Consider the following 22,959-nt stretch of genomic DNA (forward strand, 5'->3'; position numbering starts at 1 on the left):
ATCCTTCCTTATTGTGTACGCTCGTCCGGGCACAGTACCTAACTGAGGCTTGGAGGAGGGTCATAGTGGGAGGAGCCAGTGCACACCAGGTAGTCTAAGATCTTTCTAGAGTGCCCAGCCTCCTTCGGAGCCCGCTATTCCCCATGGTCCTTACGGAGTTCCCAGCATCCACTACGGACTACGAGAAATAGAATTACCGTTGAGTAAATTCTTATTTTGTCTGTAGTGTAGAAGAGTGGACGTTACGGCTGGAACCTCTTCCATCGGAAGGCTTGGTAATTCTGGAACATTTGGGTGGAACCCATAGTTGATGAAAAATGGAGATTCACCAGTGGAAGAATGAAACGAATGATTATGGGCAAACTCCGCCCAAGGTAACTACTCCGCCCAGTTGTCCTGTGAAGGGGAGAGATAAAGACGGAGGAAAGTCTCTAGATCTTGATTGACTCGTTCCGTTTGTCCATTCGTTTGGGGATGATAAGCGGACGAAAACTTAAGTTTAATCTGTAGAGTCGAACAGAGGGCTTTCCAAAACCTTGCGGTGAACTGTACCCCACGATCAGAGACTATTTCCTGTGGCAACCTATGCAACCGAAAATGTTCTTGGATGAACAGTAGAGCTAGTTTCGGGGCTGTCGGTAGACCAGTCAAAGGAACGAAGTGTGCCATCTTCGAAAAACGGTCGACGATTACCCAAACGGTGTTGCAACCCTTGGAATGGGGCAAGTCAGTGATGAAGTCCATGGAAATATGAGTCCAGGGTTTCATAGGAATGGACAGAGGACGAAGCAACCCAGCAGGGGGTAAACGGGGAGATTTATGCTGTGTACACTGGGGACAGGAATTAACGTTATCCTGTACATCCTTCCTCATGGAGTCCCACCAGTAAGATCTTTGCAGAAACTTGTCCATCTTCTGGGCGCCGGGATGACCGGAGAATTTGGAGATATGGGCCCACTGAAGTATCCTCGACCGGAATTTGACCGGTACGGACATTCTTCCAGGAAGAGGGCCTGGAGTAGTTGAGGCAGCAGAGACAGAAATTGGATTTAGAATTAAACTCCGTTCAAAGGAATCCTTATCATCTGTGGGAGTTTGTGAACGGGACAGTGCATCCGCTTTGGTATTGAAAGTCCCGGCTCGGTACTTGATAACAAAAGAAAATCGAGTGAAGAAGAGTGCCCATCTAGCTTGGCGAGGATTCAAGCACTGTGCGGTTTTGATATACAACTAATTTTTGTGATCAGTGTAAATGGTAGTCACATGTTTGGCCCCCTCTAAGAGATATCTCCACTCTTCCAAGGCAGATTTAATCGCCAAGAGTTCCTGGTCTCCAATAGTGTAATTCCGTTCAGCCGGAGAGAATTTACGAGAGTGAAAGCCGCACGGATGTAATTTATTATCTGAGGCATACTGAGAGAGAACGGCCCCAACTCCGACCGAGGATGCGTCGACTTCTAGGAAGAAAGGTTCCTCGAAATTTGGTTGTTGGAGTACTGGAGCGGACATAAAAGCTGATTTCAAGTGGGAAAAGGCCTCTATGGCTTCGGGAGGCCACAACCCCGGGTTGGAACCCTTTCTCGTTAGGGCGGTAATGGGTGCAACAATGGTGGAGAAACCTCTAATGAACTTTCTATAATAGTTCGCAAAACCCAGGAACCTTTGTATTGCTTTCAAGGAGAGTGGTTGTGCCCAGTCCCGAATGGCAGAGAGTTTCTCCGGATCCATGCGAAGCTCCTTCCCCGAGATAATATAACCGAGGAACGGTATTGATGTTACTTCGAAGGTACACTTGGACATCTTGGCATAGAGATGATTCTCACGTAGACGGCGGAGTACCTCTTTGACTTGTATTCTTTGTTCAGCAAGGTCTTTTGAAAAAATCTGGATGTCATCCAAATACACCACGACACTTAGGTATAACATGTCTCGGAAGATTTCGTTGACGAATCCCTGGAAGACAGCAGGAGCATTGCTAAGACCGAACGGCATCACCAGATACTCATAATGCCCATCCCGGGTATTGAAGGCGGTCTTCCATTCATCTCCCTCTCTGATGCGTATAAGGTTATAGGCCCCCCTCAAATCGAGCTTGGAAAAAACATGGGCACCACGAACTCTATCAAATAGCTCTGTGATTAGAGGCAAGGGGTATTTATTTTTGATGGTAATATCATTTAAGCCGCGGTAGTCGATACATGGTCTTAACCCTCCGTCCTTTTTTTTCACGAAGAAAAAGCCCGCTCCAGCCGGGGAAGTAGAGGGGCGGATGAATCCCTTGTGAAGATTGGTTTTGATATAGTCAGACATAGCCTGTGTCTCTGGGAGGGACAGAGGATAAATGCGACCCCGAGGCGGCATTTTCCCAGGGATAAGGTCAATGGGGCAGTCCCAAGCCCTATGGGGTGGTAACTGGTCGGCTGCTTGTTCCGAAAACACATCTCTAAATTCTTGGTACGCCTCTGGAATAGGTTCCTCCTCCGCCTTAGAAGAAACACAAAGCGGACAGACAGGGGTGAGACAGTTAGCGTGACAAAAAGAACCCCAAGACCGAATCTGTGCGGTCTTCCAGTCGATATGGGGATTGTGACTTTTGAGCCAAGGTATTCCGAGAACCAGATCGTGATGCATTTCCGGGATCACCAGGAACTCCAAATATTCTTGATGTAGAGCCCCGACCTGTAGTTTAACTGGAACCGTGCGTTCTGTTATGATACCCTTGGATATCCTAGTACCATTGATGGCTGTCAAGGAAATAGGCCGTTCGATGGACCGTACTTCCAAATTCAGGCTTTGGACACAGAGGGAAGAAACGAAATTCCCCGCAGCTCCAGAGTCCAACAGGGCTTCAAAAGACTTGGAAGTAGCCTTGGTGATTAACGTTACAGGAAGCAAACAGTCCGAAGTGGGAGAAGATTTGGTCGTAACCCCCAACTTGACTCCTCCGGAACAAGCTAGGCCTTCTCGTTTCCCGAACGGGATTTGCCGGACTTGATGAAGTGACCCGCAGCTCCGCAGTACAGGCAGAGCTTACCCTCATGACGACGCTGCCGCTCCTCCGGGGACAATCAGGATCGGTTAATCTGCATGGGTTCGTCCGGACTTGGAACCACCGCTTGCCTTGCAGGAGGAAGCCGGAACCTAGAACGATCCGATCGACTACATTCTCCTCCACGTTCCTGCATCCGGAGATCTACCTTGACACAGAGAAGGATCAATTCCTCTAAAGAATCCGGAAGCTCTCGAGTGACCAACTCATCCTTCAGGCGATCAGAAAGACCGTTCCAGAAAGCAGCTCTCAGAGCCTCATTATTCCAACGAAGTTCAGAGGCAATGGTTTGGAAATGAACCACATACTGACCCACGGATCGGGAGCCTTGACGGATGCGGAGTAAGTGAGAAGAGGCCGAGGTCATCCTGCCGGGCTCGTCAAAAATTCGTCGAAAAGACGTGATGAATTCGGAGTAATTGGAAACCAGTGAATCAGAACGTTCCCATAATGGAGACACCCAATCCAAGGCAGATCCTTCCATCAGAGAAATAATATATGCTACCTTGGACCGGTCTGTAGGAAAGTTGTGAGCTAGTAGCTCGAAATGTACCTCGCATTGGTTTAAGAAACCACAACAATTCTTAGGATTCCCATTATAACGGGATGGCGTAGGCAGCTGAAGGCGCGGAGTGGCACCGGCCGATGGTTGGACATTGCTGGAGGTGGCAAGTGGTGCAGCTACCGGAACTGGTGCCGGAATTACTGAGGCTAGAGACGCCTGAATCTGATCCAGACGTCCGGACAACTCCTGGAGGTACTGCATCACCTGACCTTGTGCCGCTTCCTGACTTTGTACACGGGAAGCCAGGTCCAGGATGGCACTTGAGTCCGTGTTCCGATTCCCCGGGTCCATGTGGCCTGAGTATACTATCACTGACCTGGTTTGAGGAGGTTGTGGACTAGGGGTTTCTTCCGATGACCGGGAAGTGGAACCGCAACTGGGCCGCAGCAGAGATGGCCGGATGTAAGGCTTCCTCATGCAGGATCAGATCGGCGGACAGGAGGGACGTGCGGACGCTGAAGGTCTCCTGAAAGAGAGAACTTGACAGGTGCTGGTGAATCACAGAAAATACTAGGTGCTTGGAGGCACGGAGGTGCTTGGAGGCACGGAGGTGCTTGGAGGCACGGAGGTGCTGGAGGCACGGAGGTGCTTGGAGGCACGGAGGTGCTGGAGGCACGGAGCACTGGAGATCACAGGTACAGTAGCACGATGATACTCAGGCGCCGGAGCACTGCCCGGCGTCTGAATTTAAACTTCCCGCCAGGGCCTGATTGGAGGACGGGCCGATGACGTCACCCGCAGCTCCCGAGGACATCGGACGTGGACGCCGGCTAGACGGAGCGCCGGGACCCGCCAGCGAGGACGGCCGCACGGAGACCCAGCGCGCCCGGAGAGGTAAGTAAGAAGACCGCGGCGCCGTGACATCGTCCAAGGAGGGGTATGACTCCCCAGGCTCTTGCAGCAAATCTGGATCTCTCTGCTGTACTGGGTGTCTGTGAAGATCCCTGTTCCCTAGTCCGTTATTATAATAGGGATGTTATGGCTGCAATTGATATTATCGCCCCTGTGCGTTTAAGACCTCGTAAACCACCACGTCAAGCTCCATGGTTCGACAACAGTGTTAGTGAGCTCAAGAAAAGGGGGCATAGACTGGAAAGACGATGGAGGAAGACTAACCTAGTTGATGACAATATAAAACTAATAAAGCATAACGAAGAATATCAATCGACAATCACTCGTAAGAAAGCACAGTTCCTGTCAAATGAGATCACAGCAGCAAACAATAGGCCAGCTCAACTTTTCCGCACAGTGAAGATGCTTTGCAAGCCAGCATGCCTGCAGACTGATGTCTCATGCCTCTCCCAGGCAAGATGCAATGAGTTTGCAAACTTCTTTGCAGATAAAATATCCACCATCCGGGCTGGAATCTCCACAGTGCCATCAAAGGAGTGCCAAACTACAAAGCCTGCCAATATAAGCTACCTGCCTTCATGGACCAGCTTTGATCCAGTGGATGTAAAGGACACTGCTGAAATTGCTCGGATTTTGCGTCCCACCACCTGTGATCTGGACCCAGCCTCAACCAAGCTTCTAATAGGTTGTATGGATATAATTGGTCCTGTCTTTACAAAAATTGTTCAATGCTCTTTGCAGACAGGCATTTTTCCTGGACCCCTAAAGGAAGCAATTGTTAGACCGCTTCTTAAAAAACCTAATTTAGATCCCGACTGCATGACCAACTACAGACCGGTATCAAACCTTCCTTTCCTAGGAAAGGTTATTGAGAAAGTCGTTGCAAATCAACTGGAAACCCGCCTGACAACCCATGATATATATGATCCATTTCAATCAGGATTCAGGAGAAGACATAGCACTGAAACAGCCCTGGTGTGTGTGTTAAATGATCTTCTGATGGCAAAAGACAGAGGTGACTGTTCAATATTAATCCTTCTGGATCTCTCGGCAGCATTTGATACCGTGGACCATGGGCTTCTGATTGAGCGACTGATACATTTCTGTGGTCTGGATGGCACAGTCCTAAGCTGGTTCAAATCATTTCTCACAGGCAGGTCACAGAGAGTATCATCTGGATTATACTCATCACCACCAGTGCCATTGCCATGTGGTGTCCCACAAGGTTCTATACTATCCCCCATGCTTTTTGCAGTATACATGCTCCCATTGGGCGAAATAATCAGGCGCCATGGCCTGGTCTACCACTGCTATGCAGATGATACACAACTGTACTTGTCCTTTGCTCCGGGCACTGATAACCCAATAGCAACCCTAAATGGCTGTCTAGCTGAACTACAGGAGTGGATGAGCGCCAGTTGGCTGCGACTGAACCCATATAAAACAGAGGTCTTTATGATACGACCGCAACATCAAAGGACAAGACTGCAGCATAGCCAACCAACTGGACTTACACTCGGGGATTCAGAATTACAGACCAGTGATCGTGTGCGGAATCTTGGCGTTGTCCTGGATGGTGGCTTGACACTTAAACATCAGATATCAGCCACAATCAAATCCTCATTCTTTCACCTGAGGAACATAGCCAGAATCAAGCACTTAATTCCCTCAGATGATATGCCAAAAGTCATACATGCATTTGTATCATCTCGTTTAGACTACTGTAATGCCCTCTACCTTGGTCTACCAGCAAAAGAATTGCAGCGCTTACAGCTGGTGCAAAACACAGCTGCCAGGCTATTAACCAACCAGCACCGTTCTAGCCACATAACACCCATCCTCTACTCCCTTCACTGGCTGCCTGTACGATGGCGAATCATCTTCAAGATTGGCTTACTGAGTTTCAAAGCATTACATGACCAAGGCCTAAGGTACCTGAAACAGCTTCTGACCCCATACTGCCCCACTCCATTACTGCGATCTGTAGATGAAGGACTTTTAGCAGTACCTAGAATCTACCGTAATTCATCTGGGGGTCGAGCTTTTAGTCATGCGGCTCCGACTCTATGGAACTCACTTCCCCGCACAGTGCGAGAGGCCCCAACTATAGAATCCTTCAAAAGTAGACTCAAGACTTTTCTGTTTACTCAAGCATTTCCATAATGTCCCATTTAGTATCTTCATGCTTCTGTATTTTATGAAAATGTACTTCATTATTTTCTGTACTATATTATGCTATGTATCTGTTAAGCGCCTTGGGTCCTATTGGAGAAAGAGCGCTATATAAATAATTATTATTATTATTATTATATCTTGTAATAGTGTATTATATACATCTTCCATCTATTTGGAAGTTATGTAGCATTGTTCACGTAACAAGCAGTAGATATGTAACATTAGTTACTTTGAAATGGCCCTGTTTTCCGTCACAGTCCTCCCAATTTACTGTACATGTTGGTGAGTGTTAAATAAATATAAAAATTCAGATATTGTCTCGGAGCTACTAGTAGCTTTCGCTTCGTCAAGTTGTTAAGAACTTTGTTTCCGTCTATGCCATTTGTGGCAATTCAGGCTACCGTTACTTATTCCATACAAACCTGTACATTACTGCCAACATACATAACAGTCAGGCAATTGTACAGCTCGACTGAATATGCTGGAGCTACATAAACAAATGTTAATAATTTTCAATTGAGCAGAAATTGCCCGTTACACTCGATCCCCTGAATCCACTTCCACATCTCCTTTCTTTATTTCATCATCCTCGTCTTCCTTGTTTGTGAGATGTTCCTTGTTCCTGTTTTTGGAGCTCTCCTTTGAGAATTTTCCAATATTTAGTGTGTATTAAAGGATAAACTAAATAAGACTTCTCTACGCTACAAAGCCACTGCCAATAACAGTGGGCATGTGACCCCCAAATTGATTCCACGCCCGAAATCTCCTCCAGGTTCCTACTTCCTGAAGCCTCTCTCTAGGTTGGAACTCCCCTAAATATGCCAAATGTATTTCTCTAACGTCCTAAGTGGATGCTGGGGACTCCGTCAGGACCATGGGGTTTAGCGGCTCCGCAGGAGACAGGGCACAACAATAAAAGCTTTAGGATCAGGTGGTGTGCACTGGCTCCTCCCCCTATGACCCTCCTCCAAGCCTCAGTTAGATCTTTGTGCCCGGCCGAGAAGGGTGCAATCTAGGTGGCTCTCCTGAGCTGCTAAGAATAAAAGTTTAAGTTAGGTTTTTTATTTTCAGTGAGTCCTGCTGGCAACAGGCTCACTGCTACGAGGGACTTAGGGGAGAGAAGTAAACTCACCTGCGTGCAGGATGGATTTGCTTCTTAGGCTACTGGACACCATTAGCTCCAGAGGGAGTCGGAACACAGGTCTCACCCTGGGGTTCGTCCCGGAGCCGTGCCGCCGACCCCCCTTGCAGATGCCGAAGTTGAAGAGGTCCAGAGGTCTAGAAACAGGCGGCAGAAGACTTTCAGTCTTCATAAGGTAGCGCACAGCACTGCAGCTGTGCGCCATTGTTGTCAGCACACTTCATACCAGCGGTCACTGAGGGTGCAGGGCGCTGGGGGGGGCGCCCTGGGCAGCAATGTATTATACCTTTTTTATGGCTAAAATACATCACATATAGCCCTTGAGGCTATATGGATGTATTTAACCCCTGCCAGATCTCACAAACTCCGGGAGAAGAGCCCGCCGTTTTAAGGGGCGGGGCCTATTCTCCTCAGCACACGGCGCCATTTTCCTGCTCAGCTCTGCTGTGAGGAAGGCTTCCAGGCTCTCCCCTGCACTGCACTACAGAAACAGGGTTAAAACAGAGAGGGGGGGCACTTATTTGGCGATATGATTACATATGTGAAAATGCTATAAGGGAAAACACTTGTATAAGGGGTTGTCCCTGTATAATTATAGCGTTTTTGGTGTGTGCTGGCAAACTCTCCCTCTGTCTCCCCAAAGGGCTAGTGGGGTCCTGTCCTCTATCAGAGCATTCCCTGTGTGTGTGCTGTGTGTCGGTACGTGTGTGTCGACATGTAGGAGGACGATGTTGGTGAGGAGGCGGAGCAAATTGCCTGTATTGGTGATGTCACTCTCTAGGGAGTCGACACCGGAATGGATGGCTTATTTAGGAATTACGTGATAATGTCAACACGATGCAAGGTCGGTTGACGACATGAGACGGCCGGCAAACAAATTAGTACCTGTCCAGGCGTCTCAGACACCGTCAGGGGCTTGTAAAAACGCCCATTTACCTCAGTTGGTCGACACAGACACAGACACGGACACTGACTTCAGTGTCGACGGTGAAGAAACAAACGTATTTTCCTTTAGGGCCACACGTTACATGTTAAGGGCAATGAAGGAGGTGTTACATATTTCTGATACTACAAGTACCACAAATAAGGGTATTATGTAGGGTGGGAATAATCTACTTGTAGTTTTTCCTGAATCAGATAAATTAAAGTGTGTGATGATACGTGGGTTTCCTCCGATAGAAAATTATTGGAGGTATACCTTTTCCCGCCAGAAGTGAGGGCGAGTTGGGAAACACACCTTAGGGTGGATAAGGCGCTCACACGCTTATAAAAACAAGTGGCGTTACCGTCTCCAGATACGGCCGCCCTCAAAGAGCCAGCTGATAGGAAGCTGAAAAATATCCTAAAAAGTATATACACACATACTGGTGTTCTACTACGACCAGCAATCGCCTCAGCCTGGATGTGCAGCGCTGGGGGGGCTTGGTCGGATTTCCTGACTGAAAATATTGATACCCTTGACAGGAACAATATTTTATTGACTATAGAGCATTTTAAGGATGCATTTCTATATATGCGAGATGCGCAGAGGGATATTTGCATTCTGGCATCAAGAGTAGATGTGATGTCCATATCTGCCAGACGATGTTTATAGACACGACAGTGGTCAGGTGATGCAGATTCCAGACGGCACATGGAAGTATTGCCGTATAAAGGGGCGGTCCATCGGACCTGGTGGCCATGGCAACAGCTGGAAAATCCACTTTTGTTACCCCAAGTCACATCTCAGCAGAAAAGGACACAGTCTTTTCAGTCTCAGTCCTTTCGTACCCATAAAGGCAGGCGGGCAAAAGGCCAGTCATATCTGCCCAGGGTTAGAGGAAAGGGAAGAAGACTGCAGCAGGCAGCCCATTCCCAGGAACAGAAGTCCTCCACAGCTTCTGCCAAGTCCGCAGCATGACGCTGGGGCCATACAAGCGGACTCAGGTGCGGTGGGGGGTCATCTCAAGAGTTTCAGCACGCAGTGGGCTCACTCGCAAGTGGACTCCTGGATCCTACACGTAGTATCCCAGGTGTACATTGGAAATTCGAGACGTCTTCCCCTCACAAGTTCCTGAAGTCTGCTTTACCAACGTCTCCCTCCGACAGGGAGGCAGTATTGGAAAAAAAAATTCACAGGCTGTATTCCCAGCAGGTGATAATCAAAGTACCCCTCCTACAACAAGGGAAGGGGTATTATTCCACACTATATTGTGGTACTGAAGCCAAACGGCTCGGTGAGATCTAAAAGATTTGAACAATTACATACAAGGGTTCAAATCAAGATGGAGTCACTCAGAGCAGTGATAGCGAACCAGGACGATATGGTGTCACTGGATATCAGGGACGCTTACCTACCTGTCCAAATTTTGCCCTTCTCACCAAGGGTATCTCAGGTTCGTGGTACAGAACTGTCACTATCAGTTCAGACGCTGCCGTTTGGATTGTCCACGGCACCCCGGGTCTTTACCATGGTAATGGCCGAAATGATGATTCTTCCTAAAAGAAATATGGACGCTTTCCTGATAAGGGCAAGGTCCAGAGAACAGTTGGCGGTCGGAGTAGCACTATCTCAAGTAGTTCTACGACAGCACGAGTGGATTCTAAATATTCCAAAATCGCAGCTTTTTCCGACGACACGTCTAATGTTCCTAGGAATGATTCTGGACACAGTCCAGAAAAGGATGTTTTCTCCCGGAGAAGAAGACCAGGGAGTTATCCGAGCTAGTCAGGAACCTCCTAAAACCAGGAAAAGTATCAGTGAATCATTGCACAAGGGTCCTGTGAAAAATGGTGGTTTCTTACAAAGCGATCCCATTCGGTAGATTTCACGCAAGAACCTTTCAGTGGAATCTGCTGGGAAAATGGTCCGGATCGCATCTTCAGATGCATCAGCGGACAACCCTGTCTCCAAGGACAAGGGTGTTTTCTTCTGCGGTGGCTGCAGAGTGCTCATCTATGAAAGGGCCGCAGATTCGACATTCAGGACTGGGTCCTGGTGACCACGGATGCCAGCCTGAGTGGCTGGGGAGCAGTCACACAAGGAAAAAATTTCCAGGGAGTGTGATCAAGTCTGGAGACTTCTCTCCACATAAATATACTGGAGCTAAGGGCAATTTACAAGGCTCTAAGCTTAGCAAGACCTCTGCTTCAAGGTTAGCCGGTATTGATCCAGTGGGACAACATCACGGCAGTCGCCCACGTAAACAGACAGGGCGGCACATGAAGCAGGAGGGAAATGGCAGAAACTGCAAGGATTCTTCGCTGGGCGAAAAATCATGTGATAACACTCTCAGCAGTGTTAATTCCGGGAGTGGAAAACTGGGAAGCAAACTTCCTCAGCAGGCATAACCTCCACCCGGGAGAGTGGGGACTTCAGCGGGAAGTCTTCCACATGATTGTAAACCGTTGGGAAAAACCAAAGGTGGACATGATGGCGTCCCGCCTGAACAAAAAACTAGACAAATATGGCGCCAGGTCAAGGGACCCTCAGGCAATAGCGGTGGACGCTCTGGTAACACTGTGGGTGTACCAGTCAGGGTATGTGTTCCCTCCTATGCATCTCATACCAAAAGTACTGAGAATCATAAGAAGGAGATGAGTAAGAACGATACTCGTGGTTCCGGATGGGTCAAGAAGGACTTGGTACCCGGAACTTCAAGAGATGCTCACGGAAGAACCGTCTGTTCCAAGACTTACCGCGGCTGCGTTTGACGGCATGGCAGTTGAACGCCGGATCCTGAAAGGGCATTCCAGATGAAGTCATCCCTACCCTGGTCGAAGCCAGGAAGGATGTAACCGCAAAACATTTTCACCGCATTTGGCGAAAATATGTTGCGTGGTGTGAGGCCAAGAAGGTCCCTACAGAGGAATTCCAACTGGGTCGTTTCCTACATTTCCTGAAAACAGGACTGTCTATGGGCCTAAAATTAGGGTCCATTAAGGTTCAAATTTCGACCCTGTCAAATTTCTTCCAGAAAGAACTGGCTTCAGTGCCTGAAGTTCAGACGTTTGTAAAAGGGGTACTGCATATACAGCCTCCTTTTGTGCCCCCAGTGGCACCTTGGGATCTCAATGTTGTTTTGAGTTTCCTAAAGTCACATTGGTGATCCACTCACCACTGTGGAATTAAAATATTTCACATGGAAGGTGAAGATTCTATTAGCCCTGGCTTCAGCCAGGCGTGTGTCAGAATGGGCGGCTTTATCATATAAAAGCCCTTACTTAATTTTTCATTCTGACAGGGCAGAATTGAGGACTCGTCCTCAATTTCTCCTTAAGGTGTTTTCTGTTTTTCACATGAACCAACCTATTGTGGTACCTGCGGCTACTAGGGACTTGGAGGATTCCAAGTTACTTGACGTTGTCAGGGCCCTGAAAATATATGTTTCCAGGACGACTGGAGTCAGAAAATCTGACTCGCTGTTTAGCCTGTATGCACCCAACAAGATGGGTGTTCCTGCTTCTAAGCAGACGATTGCTCGCTGGATTTGTGGTACAATTCAGCTTGCACATTCTGTGGCAGGCTTGCCACAGCCAAAATCAGTAAAAGCCCATTCCACAAGGAAGTGGGCTCATCTTGGGCGGCTGCCCGAGGGGTCTCGGCTTTACAACTTTGCCGAGCTGCTATTTGGTCAGGGGCACACGCTGACTGAGGAGGACCTGGAGTTCTCTCATTCGGTGCTGCAGAGTCATCCGCACTCTCCCGCCCGTTTGGGAGCTTTGGTATAATCCCCATGGTCCTGACGGAGTCCCCAGCATCCACTTAGGACGTTAGAGAAAATAAGAATTTACTTACCGATAATTCTATTTCTCGTAGTCCGTAGTGGATGCTGGGCGCCCATCCCAAGTGCGGATTGTCTGCAATACTTGTACATAGTTATTGTTACAAAAATCGGGTTATTCTTGTTGTGAGCCATCTTTTCAGAGGCTCCTTCGTTGTTATCATACTGTTAACTGGGTTCAGATCACAGGTTGTACGGTGTGATTGGTGTGGCTGGTATGAGTCTTACCCGGGATTCAATATCCTTCCTTATTATGCACGCTCGTCCGGGCACAGTATCCTAACTGAGGCTTGGAGGAGGGTCATAGGGGGAGGAGCCAGTGCACACCACCTGATCCTAAAGCTTTTATTGTTGTGCCCTGTCTCCTGCGGAGCCGCTAAACCCCATGGTCCTGACGGAGTCCCCAGCATCCACTACGGACTACGAGAAATAGAATTATCGGTAAGTAAATTCTTATTTTCGTGTTTCCCTGTTGACGTGTTTGCTCCTTTTCCCCCATTACTGTACAAGGACAACAGAAGTACAAATCCTGGGCTCTCTAGTATCCTAAAGCGTTTTACAGTATCTCCTTGATTGGAAGGCATCCCAACCGTAAGACAGCCCTTGAGGGCTTCATGTAGTCATGTTTGAGAACCTGTGTCGTAAGAGATATCTTACTATACTTTTTTGTAGGTGTTTGGTGTCTATCCCTAAGAAGGGGAGGTCAGGTTACTTGCCCATTCCAGCTCCTCATGTACCTGTGTATAGGAGCAGATGCTCCCCTCTCATCTACCTCCTGGAACTGTGACTGGGCGCGGCAGACCTTTCTTCTCCTGCTCTTAGACATCTGCTTTTTTGACAGTTCTCCCGATTGAGCTCCATGTGTACCTACCGTAACTCCTGCTAGTTTGGACATGTTACTCCAAGACACAGCTCTTAGTGGTCTCCCTGCAGCTATGCCCAAAATACTTTGCTAGAGAATAACAGGGGGTATTAGACTCTGCGCTTATATTCTACCGTCAATAATATTGTTTTATATCAAGAACCTGACAATTTTCTATGTTGTACACTTATATCTAGGAATGGGACCGCATCCAGGTAGGGCACCTACTTTTTATACACTTATACCCCTTTTCCACTAGAAGTGTCGGGTCTGACCCGGGATTTGGAACACGGTTCCAAGCCAGGTCAGACCCTAAACGGACCCCTTTTCCACAACGGTGCCGACCCAGGAATATCCCTGCACCCGGGTGCAGTGTCTTTTGCCCGGCGCTTGGTGATGATGTCATCTCCAATCTCCGGGAAAACCAGCAGATCGGGACTCCCGGGGCATGGCCTCGGTCCCATTAAGCCACGCCCCCAATTTGACACTGCCCACCGTCACGCTAGGGGCAAGCCCAGCACTCTGGAAACTGCTAAGCTGCCCCCAGCCTCCGGCGCACACTGTCCCGGCCAGCGCTGCTGTCTGCATAGCAGGACAGACAGCAGCGCTGACAGCATGCGCTGCCCCCCCCCAACCTCCCAACCACCCACGGGACACTGAGGTCAGGGAGCAATGGGCTCTTAACATGCTATAAACGGGTCCTGGGTCGGATGACCTGGATAACCTGTTTACACTACACCCTTACCCGGGTCATTCCCGGGCCCAAACCAGGTAGCTACTCGGGCAGGATTCCCGGGTCACTTGACCAGGAATTTAAGAGGGAGCTGTTTCCACTAGCACTACACCTGGGTAGATGCGCGCTAGTGTAAACGGGGTATTATATGTGTTAGTAGGTAAGGCAGCGCTTGCAGCATATGATGATACTTCCAGACTTTCCTTATTATCTTATGATGTATTCAGTACTTCTGTCTTCTAGAGTATGTTGGTCCCTTAGTTTCTGTCCTTTGTTGTCCAGATGACATGGCTGAGCTACTGTTGGGAGAAGCCAAGCTGGAGCAGTACATGAAGGATAACCCATTTAAACAAGGAGCCAGTCCTCGTGGACCGCGGCCAAAACTGACTGATATCCGTAAACACCTGACAGCAGCTCTGGACAGAGGCAACCTGAAGGTATGAGGGTTACGCTGTATCAATGATGCTCATTGTGGCGTTATCAGTCATTAGCCGCCTGTTGTGTCTGCATGTGTCACTCGTCTCCAGTTACCCATTCTGTGTGTATTACATTGCAGGTAATAAGATCATCATTGTTTCAGGAGAGCCATATGGAAAGTGCTTCTATGTCCACAGATTCTATGTTGTCCTCTCTACCTCACACATTGTCTATGACCATCATACGTTAGCAAAGGGCACACAGTGCAATGCAGTGTGACTGCTACTTTTTATCTTCTGGCGCATATAGATATCTAGAGACAATGCCTATCATTGGAGGATACGTTAGTGTTCTGGCATAGTCACTGTATGGTGGTGCTTGACATTTGGTGAATTTTCTGTATTTCTGCAAAAATGTGTCCTAAAACGACCTCAGATTTTCACACAAATCCTATACGTAGATAAAGAGAACCAAATCAAACACATGAGACAAAAATTTTAGACATGCTCGTTTTGGGTTTTTTTGTGGAAAATGGTCCCATATCACATATCTGTGAGTGCTTTCAGTATCCGGTGAGACCCCTTGTGCAGCAATACCTGCATGGAAACGTTTCCGGTAATTGTTGATTAATCCTGAACATCGGCTTGGGGGTATTTTTCCCCATTCCTCTGTACAAAACATTGGTGGTTTCCTCCCATGAACTGCTCACTTCAGGTCCTTCCACAACATTTTGATTAGATTACGGTCAGGACTTTGACTTGGCCATTCCAAACTTTACATTTATTCTTCTTGAACCATTCTTTGGTGGAATGACTTGTGTGCTTTCATCATTGTCTTGCTGCATGATCAACGTTCTCTTGAGATGCAGCTCATGGACAGATGTCCTGACATTTTCCTTTAGAATATTCTGGTTAACTTCAGAATTCATTGTCCCATCAATGATGGCAAGTTGTCCTGGGCCAGATGCAGCAAAACAGGCCCAAACCATGATACCACCACCACCACCACGGTGTTCCACAGGTGGTATGAGGTTTTTATGCTGGAATGCAGTGTTCTCCTTTCTCCAAACATAGCGCTTCTAATCCAAAAAGCTCTATTGTGGACTCATCTGTCCACGAAACATTGTTCCAGTAGCCTTCTGGCTTGTCCAGGTGATCTCTACCAAACTGCAGATGGGCAGCAATGTTCTTTTTGGAGAGCAGCAGCTTTCTCCTTGCAATCCTGCCATGCACACCATTGTTCAGTGTCCTCCTGATGGTGGACTCATGAACATTAACTAATGTGAGAGAGGCTCGCAGTTGCTTAGAGGTTACCTTGGGTTCCTTTGTGACCTTGCAAGCTATTAGATGCCTTGCTCGTGGTGTGATCTTTGTTGGACGACCACTCCTGGGGAGGGTAATAATGGTCTGGAATTTCCTCCATTTGTACACAATCTAACTGTTGATTGTGGATTCCAAACTTTTCCAGCCTAATGAGCATCAACAACTCTTCTTCTGAGGTCCTCAGAAATCTCCTCTGTTCGTGGCATGATACACTTCCACAAACTTGTTGTGAACATCAGACTTTGATAGATCCCCGTTCTTTTAAAAAGACAGATTGTCCACTCACACCTGATTGTCACCTCATAGATTGAAAATATCTGACTCTAATTTCACCTTCAAAATATCTGCTAAGACTAAAGGGTCACATACTTTTGCCACCCACAGATTGATATGGAATCATATTCCTAAAAAAAAAAAAACCGCACTTGTCTAATTTTTTTTTTTTGTTATAATTGTTTGATTTGGTTCTCTTTATCTACTCTTAAGACTTTTGTGAAAATCTGAGGTAGTTTTAGCCCAACTTTCATAGAAATATAAGAAATTCTGGAGGGTTCACAAACTTTCAAGCACCACTATACCAACCTCTTACCAGGCACTCCCTATCAGAGGGGGTAAGCCGGCGGTCTGGCGTAGTCACTGCACCAGTTACCAGGCACTCCCTATCAGAGGGGGTAAGCCGGCGGTCTGGCGTAGTGACTGCACCACTTACCAGGCACTCCCTATCAGAGGGGGTAAGCCGGCGGTCTGGCGTAGTCACTGCACCAGTTACCAGGCACTCCCTATCAGAGGGGGTAAGCTGGCGGTCTGGCGTAGTCACTGCACCAGTTACCAGGCACTCCCTATCAGAGGGGGTAAGCTGGCGGTCTGGCGTAGTCACTGCACCAGTTACCAGGCACTCCCTATCAGAGGGGGTAAGCCGGCGGTCTGGCGTAGTCACTGCACCAGTTACCGGGCACTCCCTATCAGAGGGGGTAAGCCGGCGGTCTGGCGTAGTCACTGCACCAGTTACCAGGCACTCCCTATCAGAGGGGGTAAGCCGGCGGTCTGGCGTAGTGACTGCACCACTTACCAGGCACTCCCTATCAGAGGGGGTAAGCCGGCGGTCTGGCGTAGTCACTGCACCAGTTACCAGGCACTCCCTATCAGAGGGGGTAAGCTGGCGGTCTGGCGTAGTCACTGCACCAGTTACCAGGCACTCCCTATCAGAGGTGGTAAGCCGGCGGTCTGGCGTAGTCACTGCACCAGTTACCAGGCACTCCCTATCAGAGGGGGTAAGCCGGCGGTCTGGCGTAGTCACTGCACCAGTTACCAGGCACTCCCTATCAGAGGGGGTAAGCCGGCGGTCTGGCGTAGTCACTGTACCAGTTACCAGGCACTCCCTATCAGAGGGGGTAAGCTGGCGGTCTGGCGTAGTCACTGCACCAGTTACCAGGCACTCCCTATCAGAGGGGGTAAGCTGGCGGTCTGGCGTAGTCACTGCACCAGTTACCAGGCACTCCCTATCAGAGGGGGTAAGCCGGCGGTCTGGCGTAGTCACTGCACCAGTTACCAGGCACTCCCTATCAGAGGGGGTAAGCCGGCGGTCTGGCGTAGTCACTGCACCAGTTACCAGGCACTTCCTATCAGAGGGGGTAAGCCGGCGGTCTGGCGTAGTCACTGCACCAGTTACCAGGCACTCCCTATCAGAGGGGGTAAGCCGGCGGTCTGGCGTAGTCACTGCACCAGTTACCAGGCACTTCCTATCAGAGGGGGTAAGCCGGCGGTCTGGCATAGTCACTGCACCAGTTACCAGGCACTCCCTATCAGAGGGGGTAAGCTGGCGGTCTGGCGTAGTCACTGCACCAGTTACCAGGCACTCCCTATCAGAGGGGGTAAGCCGGCGGTCTGGCATAGTCACTGCACCAGTTACCAGGCACTCCCTATCAGAGGGGGTAAGCCGGCGGTCTGGCGTAGTCACTGCACCAGTTACCAGGCACTCCCTATCAGAGGGGGTAAGCTGGCGGTCTGGCGTAGTCACTGCACCAGTTACCAGGCACTCCCTATCAGAGGTGGTAAGCTGGCGGTCTGGCGTAGTCACTGCACCAGTTACCAGGCACTCCCTATCAGAGGGGGTAAGCCGGCGGTCTGGCGTAGTCACTGCACCAGTTACCGGGCACTCCCTATCAGAGGTGGTAAGCTGGCGGTCTGGCGTAGTCACTGCACCAGTTACCAGGCACTCCCTATCAGAGGTGGTAAGCCGGCGGTCTGGCGTAGTCACTGCACCAGTTACCAGGCACTCCCTATCAGAGGGGGTAAGCCGGCGGTCTGGCGTAGTCACTGCACCAATTACCAGGCACTCCCTATCAGAGGTGGTAAGCCGGCGGTCTGGCGTAGTCACTGCACCAATTACCAGGCACTCCCTATCAGAGGGGGTAAGCTGGCGGTCTGGCGTAGTCACTGCACCAGTTACCGGGCACTCCCTATCAGAGGGGGTAAGCCGGCGGTCTGGCGTAGTCACTGCACCAGTTACCAGGCACTCCCTATCAGAGGGGGTAAGCTGGCGGTCTGGCGTAGTCACTGCACCAGTTACCGGGCACTCCCTATCAGAGGGGGTAAGCTGGCGGTCTGGCGTAGTCACTGCACCAATTACCAGGCACTCCCTATCAGAGGGTGTAAGCTGGCGGTCTGGCGTAGTCACTGCACCAGTTACCAGGCACTCCCTATCAGAGGGGGTAAGCTGGCGGTCTGGCAAAGTCACTGCACCAGTTACCAGGCACTCCCTATCAGAGGGTGTAAGCTGGCGGTCTGGCGTAGTCACTGCACCAGTTACCGGGCACTCCCTATCAGAGGGGGTAAGCCGGCGGTCTGGCGTAGTCACTGCACCAGTTACCAGGCACTCCCTATCAGAGGGGGTAAGCTGGCGGTCTGGCAAAGTCACTGCACCAGTTACCAGGCACTCCCTATCAGAGGGGGTAAGCTGGCGGTCTGGCAAAGTCACTGCACCAGTTACCAGGCACTCCCTATCAGAGGGTGTAAGCTGGCGGTCTGGCGTAGTCACTGCACCAGTTACCGGGCACTCCCTATCAGAGGGGGTAAGCCGGCGGTCTGGCGTAGTCACTGCACCAGTTACCAGGCACTCCCTATCAGAGGGGGTAAGCTGGCGGTCTGGCATAGTCACTGCACCAGTTACCAGGCACTCCCTATCAGAGGGGGTAAGCTGGCGGTCTGGCGTAGTCACTGCACCAGTTACCAGGCACTCCCTATCAGAGGGGGTAAGCTGGCGGTCTGGCGTAGTCACTGCACCAGTTACCAGGCACTCCCTATCAGAGGGGGTAAGCCGGCGGTCTGGCGTAGTGACTGCACCACTTACCAGGCACTCCCTATCAGAGGGGGTAAGCCGGCGGTCTGGCGTAGTCACTGCACCAATTACCAGGCACTCCCTATCAGAGGGGGTAAGCCGGCGGTCTGGCGTAGTCACTGCACCAGTTACCAGGCACTCCCTATCAGAGGGGGTAAGCTGGCGGTCTGGCGTAGTCACTGCACCAGTTACCAGGCACTCCCTATCAGAGGGGGTAAGCTGGCGGTCTGGCGTAGTCACTGCACCAGTTACCAGGCACTCCCTATCAGAGGGGGTAAGCTGGTGGTCTGGCGTAGTCACTGCACCAGTTACCAGGCACTCCCTATCAGAGGGGGTAAGCCGGCGGTCTGGCGTAGTCACTGCACCAGTTACCAGGCACTCCCTATCAGAGGGGGTAAGCTGGCGGTCTGGCGTAGTCACTGCACCAGTTACCAGGCACTCCCTATCAGAGGTGGTAAGCCGGCGGTCTGGCGTAGTCACTGCACCAGTTACCAGGCACTCCCTATCAGAGGTGGTAAGCTGGCGGTCTGGCGTAGTCACTGCACCAGTTACCAGGCACTCCCTATCAGAGGGGGTAAGCTGGCGGTCTGGCGTAGTCACTGCACCAGTTACCAGGCACTCCCTATCAGAGGGGGTAAGCCGGCGGTCTGGCGTAACCACTGCACCAATTACCAGGCACTCCCTATCAGAGGGGGTAAGCTGGCGGTCTGGCGTAGTCACTGCACCAGTTACCAGGCACTCCCTATCAGAGGGGGTAAGCTGGCGGTCTGGCGTAGTCACTGCACCAGTTACCGGGCACTCCCTATCAGAGGGGGTAAGCCGGCGGTCTGGCGTAGTCACTGCACCAGTTACCAGGCACTCCCTATCAGAGGGGGTAAGCTGGCGGTCTGGCGTAGTCACTGCACCAATTACCAGGCACTCCCTATCAGAGGGGGTAAGCTGGCGGTCTGGTGTAGTCACTGCACCAGTTACCAGGCACTCCCTATCAGAGGGGGTAAGCCGGCGGTCTGGCGTAGTCACTGCACCAGTTACCAGGCACTCCCTATCAGAGGGGGTAAGCTGGCGGTCTGGCGTAGTCACTGCACCAATTACCAGGCACTCCCTATCAGAGGGGGTAAGCCGGCGGTCTGGCGTAGTCACTGCACCAGTTACCAGGCACTCCCTATCAGAGGGGGTAAGCTGGCGGTCTGGCATAGTCACTGCACCAGTTACCAGGCACTCCCTATCAGAGGGGGTAAGCTGGCGGTCTGGCGTAGTCACTGCACCAGTTACCAGGCACTCCCTATCAGAGGGGGTAAGCTGGCGGTCTGGCGTAGTCACTGCACCAGTTACCAGGCACTCCCTATCAGAGGGGGTAAGCCGGCGGTCTGGCGTAGTCACTGCACCAGTTACCAGGCACTCCCTATCAGAGGGGGTAAGCCGGCGGTCTGGCGTAGTCACTGCACCAATTACCAGGCACTCCCTATCAGAGGGGGTAAGCCGGCGGTCTGGCGTAGTCACTGCACCAGTTACCAGGCACTCCCTATCAGAGGGGGTAAGCTGGCGGTCTGGCGTAGTCACTGCACCAGTTACCAGGCACTCCCTATCAGAGGTGGTAAGCTGGCGGTCTGGCGTAGTCACTGCACCAGTTACCAGGCACTCCCTATCAGAGGGGGTAAGCTGGCGGTCTGGCGTAGTCACTGCACCAGTTACCAGGCACTCCCTATCAGAGGGGGTAAGCCGGCGGTCTGGCGTAGTCACTGCACCAGTTACCAGGCACTCCCTATCAGAGGGGGTAAGCTGGCGGTCTGGCGTAGTCACTGCACCAATTACCAGGCACTCCCTATCAGAGGGGGTAAGCTGGCGGTCTGGCGTAGTCACTGCACCAGTTACCAGGCACTCCCTATCAGAGGGGGTAAGCTGGCGGTCTGGCGTAGTCACTGCACCAGTTACCAGGCACTCCCTATCAGAGGGGGTAAGCTGGCGGTCTGGCATAGTCACTGCACCAGTTACCAGGCACTTCCTATCAGAGGGGGTAAGCTGGCGGTCTGGCATAGTCACTGCACCAGTTACCAGGCACTCCCTATCAGAGGGGGTAAGCCGGCGGTCTGGCGTAGTCACTGCACCAGTTACCAGGCACTCCCTATCAGAGGGGGTAAGCTGGCGGTCTGGCGTAGTCACTGCACCAGTTACCAGGCACTCCCTATCAGAGGGGGTAAGCTGGCGGTCTGGCGTAGTCACTGCACCAGTTACCAGGCACTCCCTATCAGAGGGGGTAAGCTGGCGGTCTGGCGTAGTCACTGCACCAGTTACCAGGCACTCCCTATCAGAGGGGGTAAGCCGGCGGTCTGGCGTAGTCACTGCACCAGTTACCAGGCACTCCCTATCAGAGGGGGTAAGCTGGCGGTCTGGCGTAGTCACTGCACCAATTACCAGGCACTCCCTATCAGAGGGGGTAAGCTGGCGGTCTGGCGTAGTCACTGCACCAGTTACCAGGCACTCCCTATCAGAGGGGGTAAGCTGGCGGTCTGGCGTAGTCACTGCACCAGTTACCAGGCACTCCCTATCAGAGGGGGTAAGCCGGCGGTCTGGCGTAGTCACTGCACCAGTTACCAGGCACTCCCTATCAGAGGTGGTAAGCCGGCGGTCTGGCGTAGTCACTGCACCAGTTACCAGGCACTCCCTATCAGAGGGGGTAAGCTGGCGGTCTGGCGTAGTCACTGCACCAGTTACCAGGCACTCCCTATCAGAGGGGGTAAGCTGGCGGTCTGGCGTAGTCACTGCACCAGTTACCAGGCACTCCCTATCAGAGGGGGTAAGCTGGCGGTCTGGCATAGTCACTGCACCAGTTACCAGGCACTTCCTATCAGAGGGGGTAAGCTGGCGGTCTGGCATAGTCACTGCACCAGTTACCAGGCACTCCCTATCAGAGGGGGTAAGCCGGCGGTCTGGCGTAGTCACTGCACCAGTTACCAGGCACTCCCTATCAGAGGGGGTAAGCTGGCGGTCTGGCGTAGTCACTGCACCAGTTACCAGGCACTCCCTATCAGAGGGGGTAAGCTGGCGGTCTGGCATAGTCACTGCACCAGTTACCAGGCACTTCCTATCAGAGGGGGTAAGCTGGCGGTCTGGCGTAGTCACTGCACCAGTTACCAGGCACTCCCTATCAGAGGGGGTAAGCCGGCGGTCTGGTGTAGAATCAATGTAATATATATATTACATTACAATATATTAGCATCATATGAGGTCGTTACTTGCCTTTTAATCCATTTCTGAAATACAAAGAGACAATCAGAGCAGGGTGCGTGCCCATAACAGCTCATTACGCCTGGACATAGATAGGAAAATGTGATGTTTGTAATATATTAGGAAGAGGAAATATACAGGGAATGGGGTCAGGGTTATTTAATATCTCCATTAGTGATATTACAAGTGATCTGGAACGGAAGCCGGTTGTTTTGCTGATGACATGCGGATATTCCAGGGCGCCAGCAAAATGACTAATGAATTTTCCAGATGGAAAGACCATGACAAGTAATTTTACAAAGTGCAGAATAATGTGCCACAGCCTATATTATATATAGTTGTATATTGTAATGGGAATAATGAGCCCCTTCTGTGGACTGTGGATGTGTACAGGTACCACAGGGCTGCAGTCACTTCCCGTATCTTTATTTATAGTAGATGTGCTGTGTAAATGTGGATTTACTCTTCATATCCTGTTGTGCTTCACTAATTGGTGTTCCTCCAACTTATAACATATA

General features: G+C 50.7%; 1 protein-coding gene across 2 annotated transcripts in view; it reads left to right on the forward strand.

Moving 5' to 3' along the window:
• The window catches only part of TTC7B (tetratricopeptide repeat domain 7B), a 144,478-nt gene that overhangs the window by 18,756 nt on the left and 102,763 nt on the right, over positions 1–22,959 (forward strand). For both annotated transcript variants that reach the window (XM_063948600.1, XM_063948601.1), the window contains exon 2: positions 14,423–14,577. In XM_063948600.1, the coding sequence (XP_063804670.1) occupies positions 14,423–14,577 (155 nt within the window). The remainder of the gene's footprint in view (positions 1–14,422; positions 14,578–22,959) is intronic.

The sequence above is a fragment of the Pseudophryne corroboree genome, chromosome 12 (assembly GCF_028390025.1).
Source record: "Pseudophryne corroboree isolate aPseCor3 chromosome 12, aPseCor3.hap2, whole genome shotgun sequence".
Classification (NCBI taxonomy): domain Eukaryota; kingdom Metazoa; phylum Chordata; class Amphibia; order Anura; family Myobatrachidae; genus Pseudophryne; species Pseudophryne corroboree.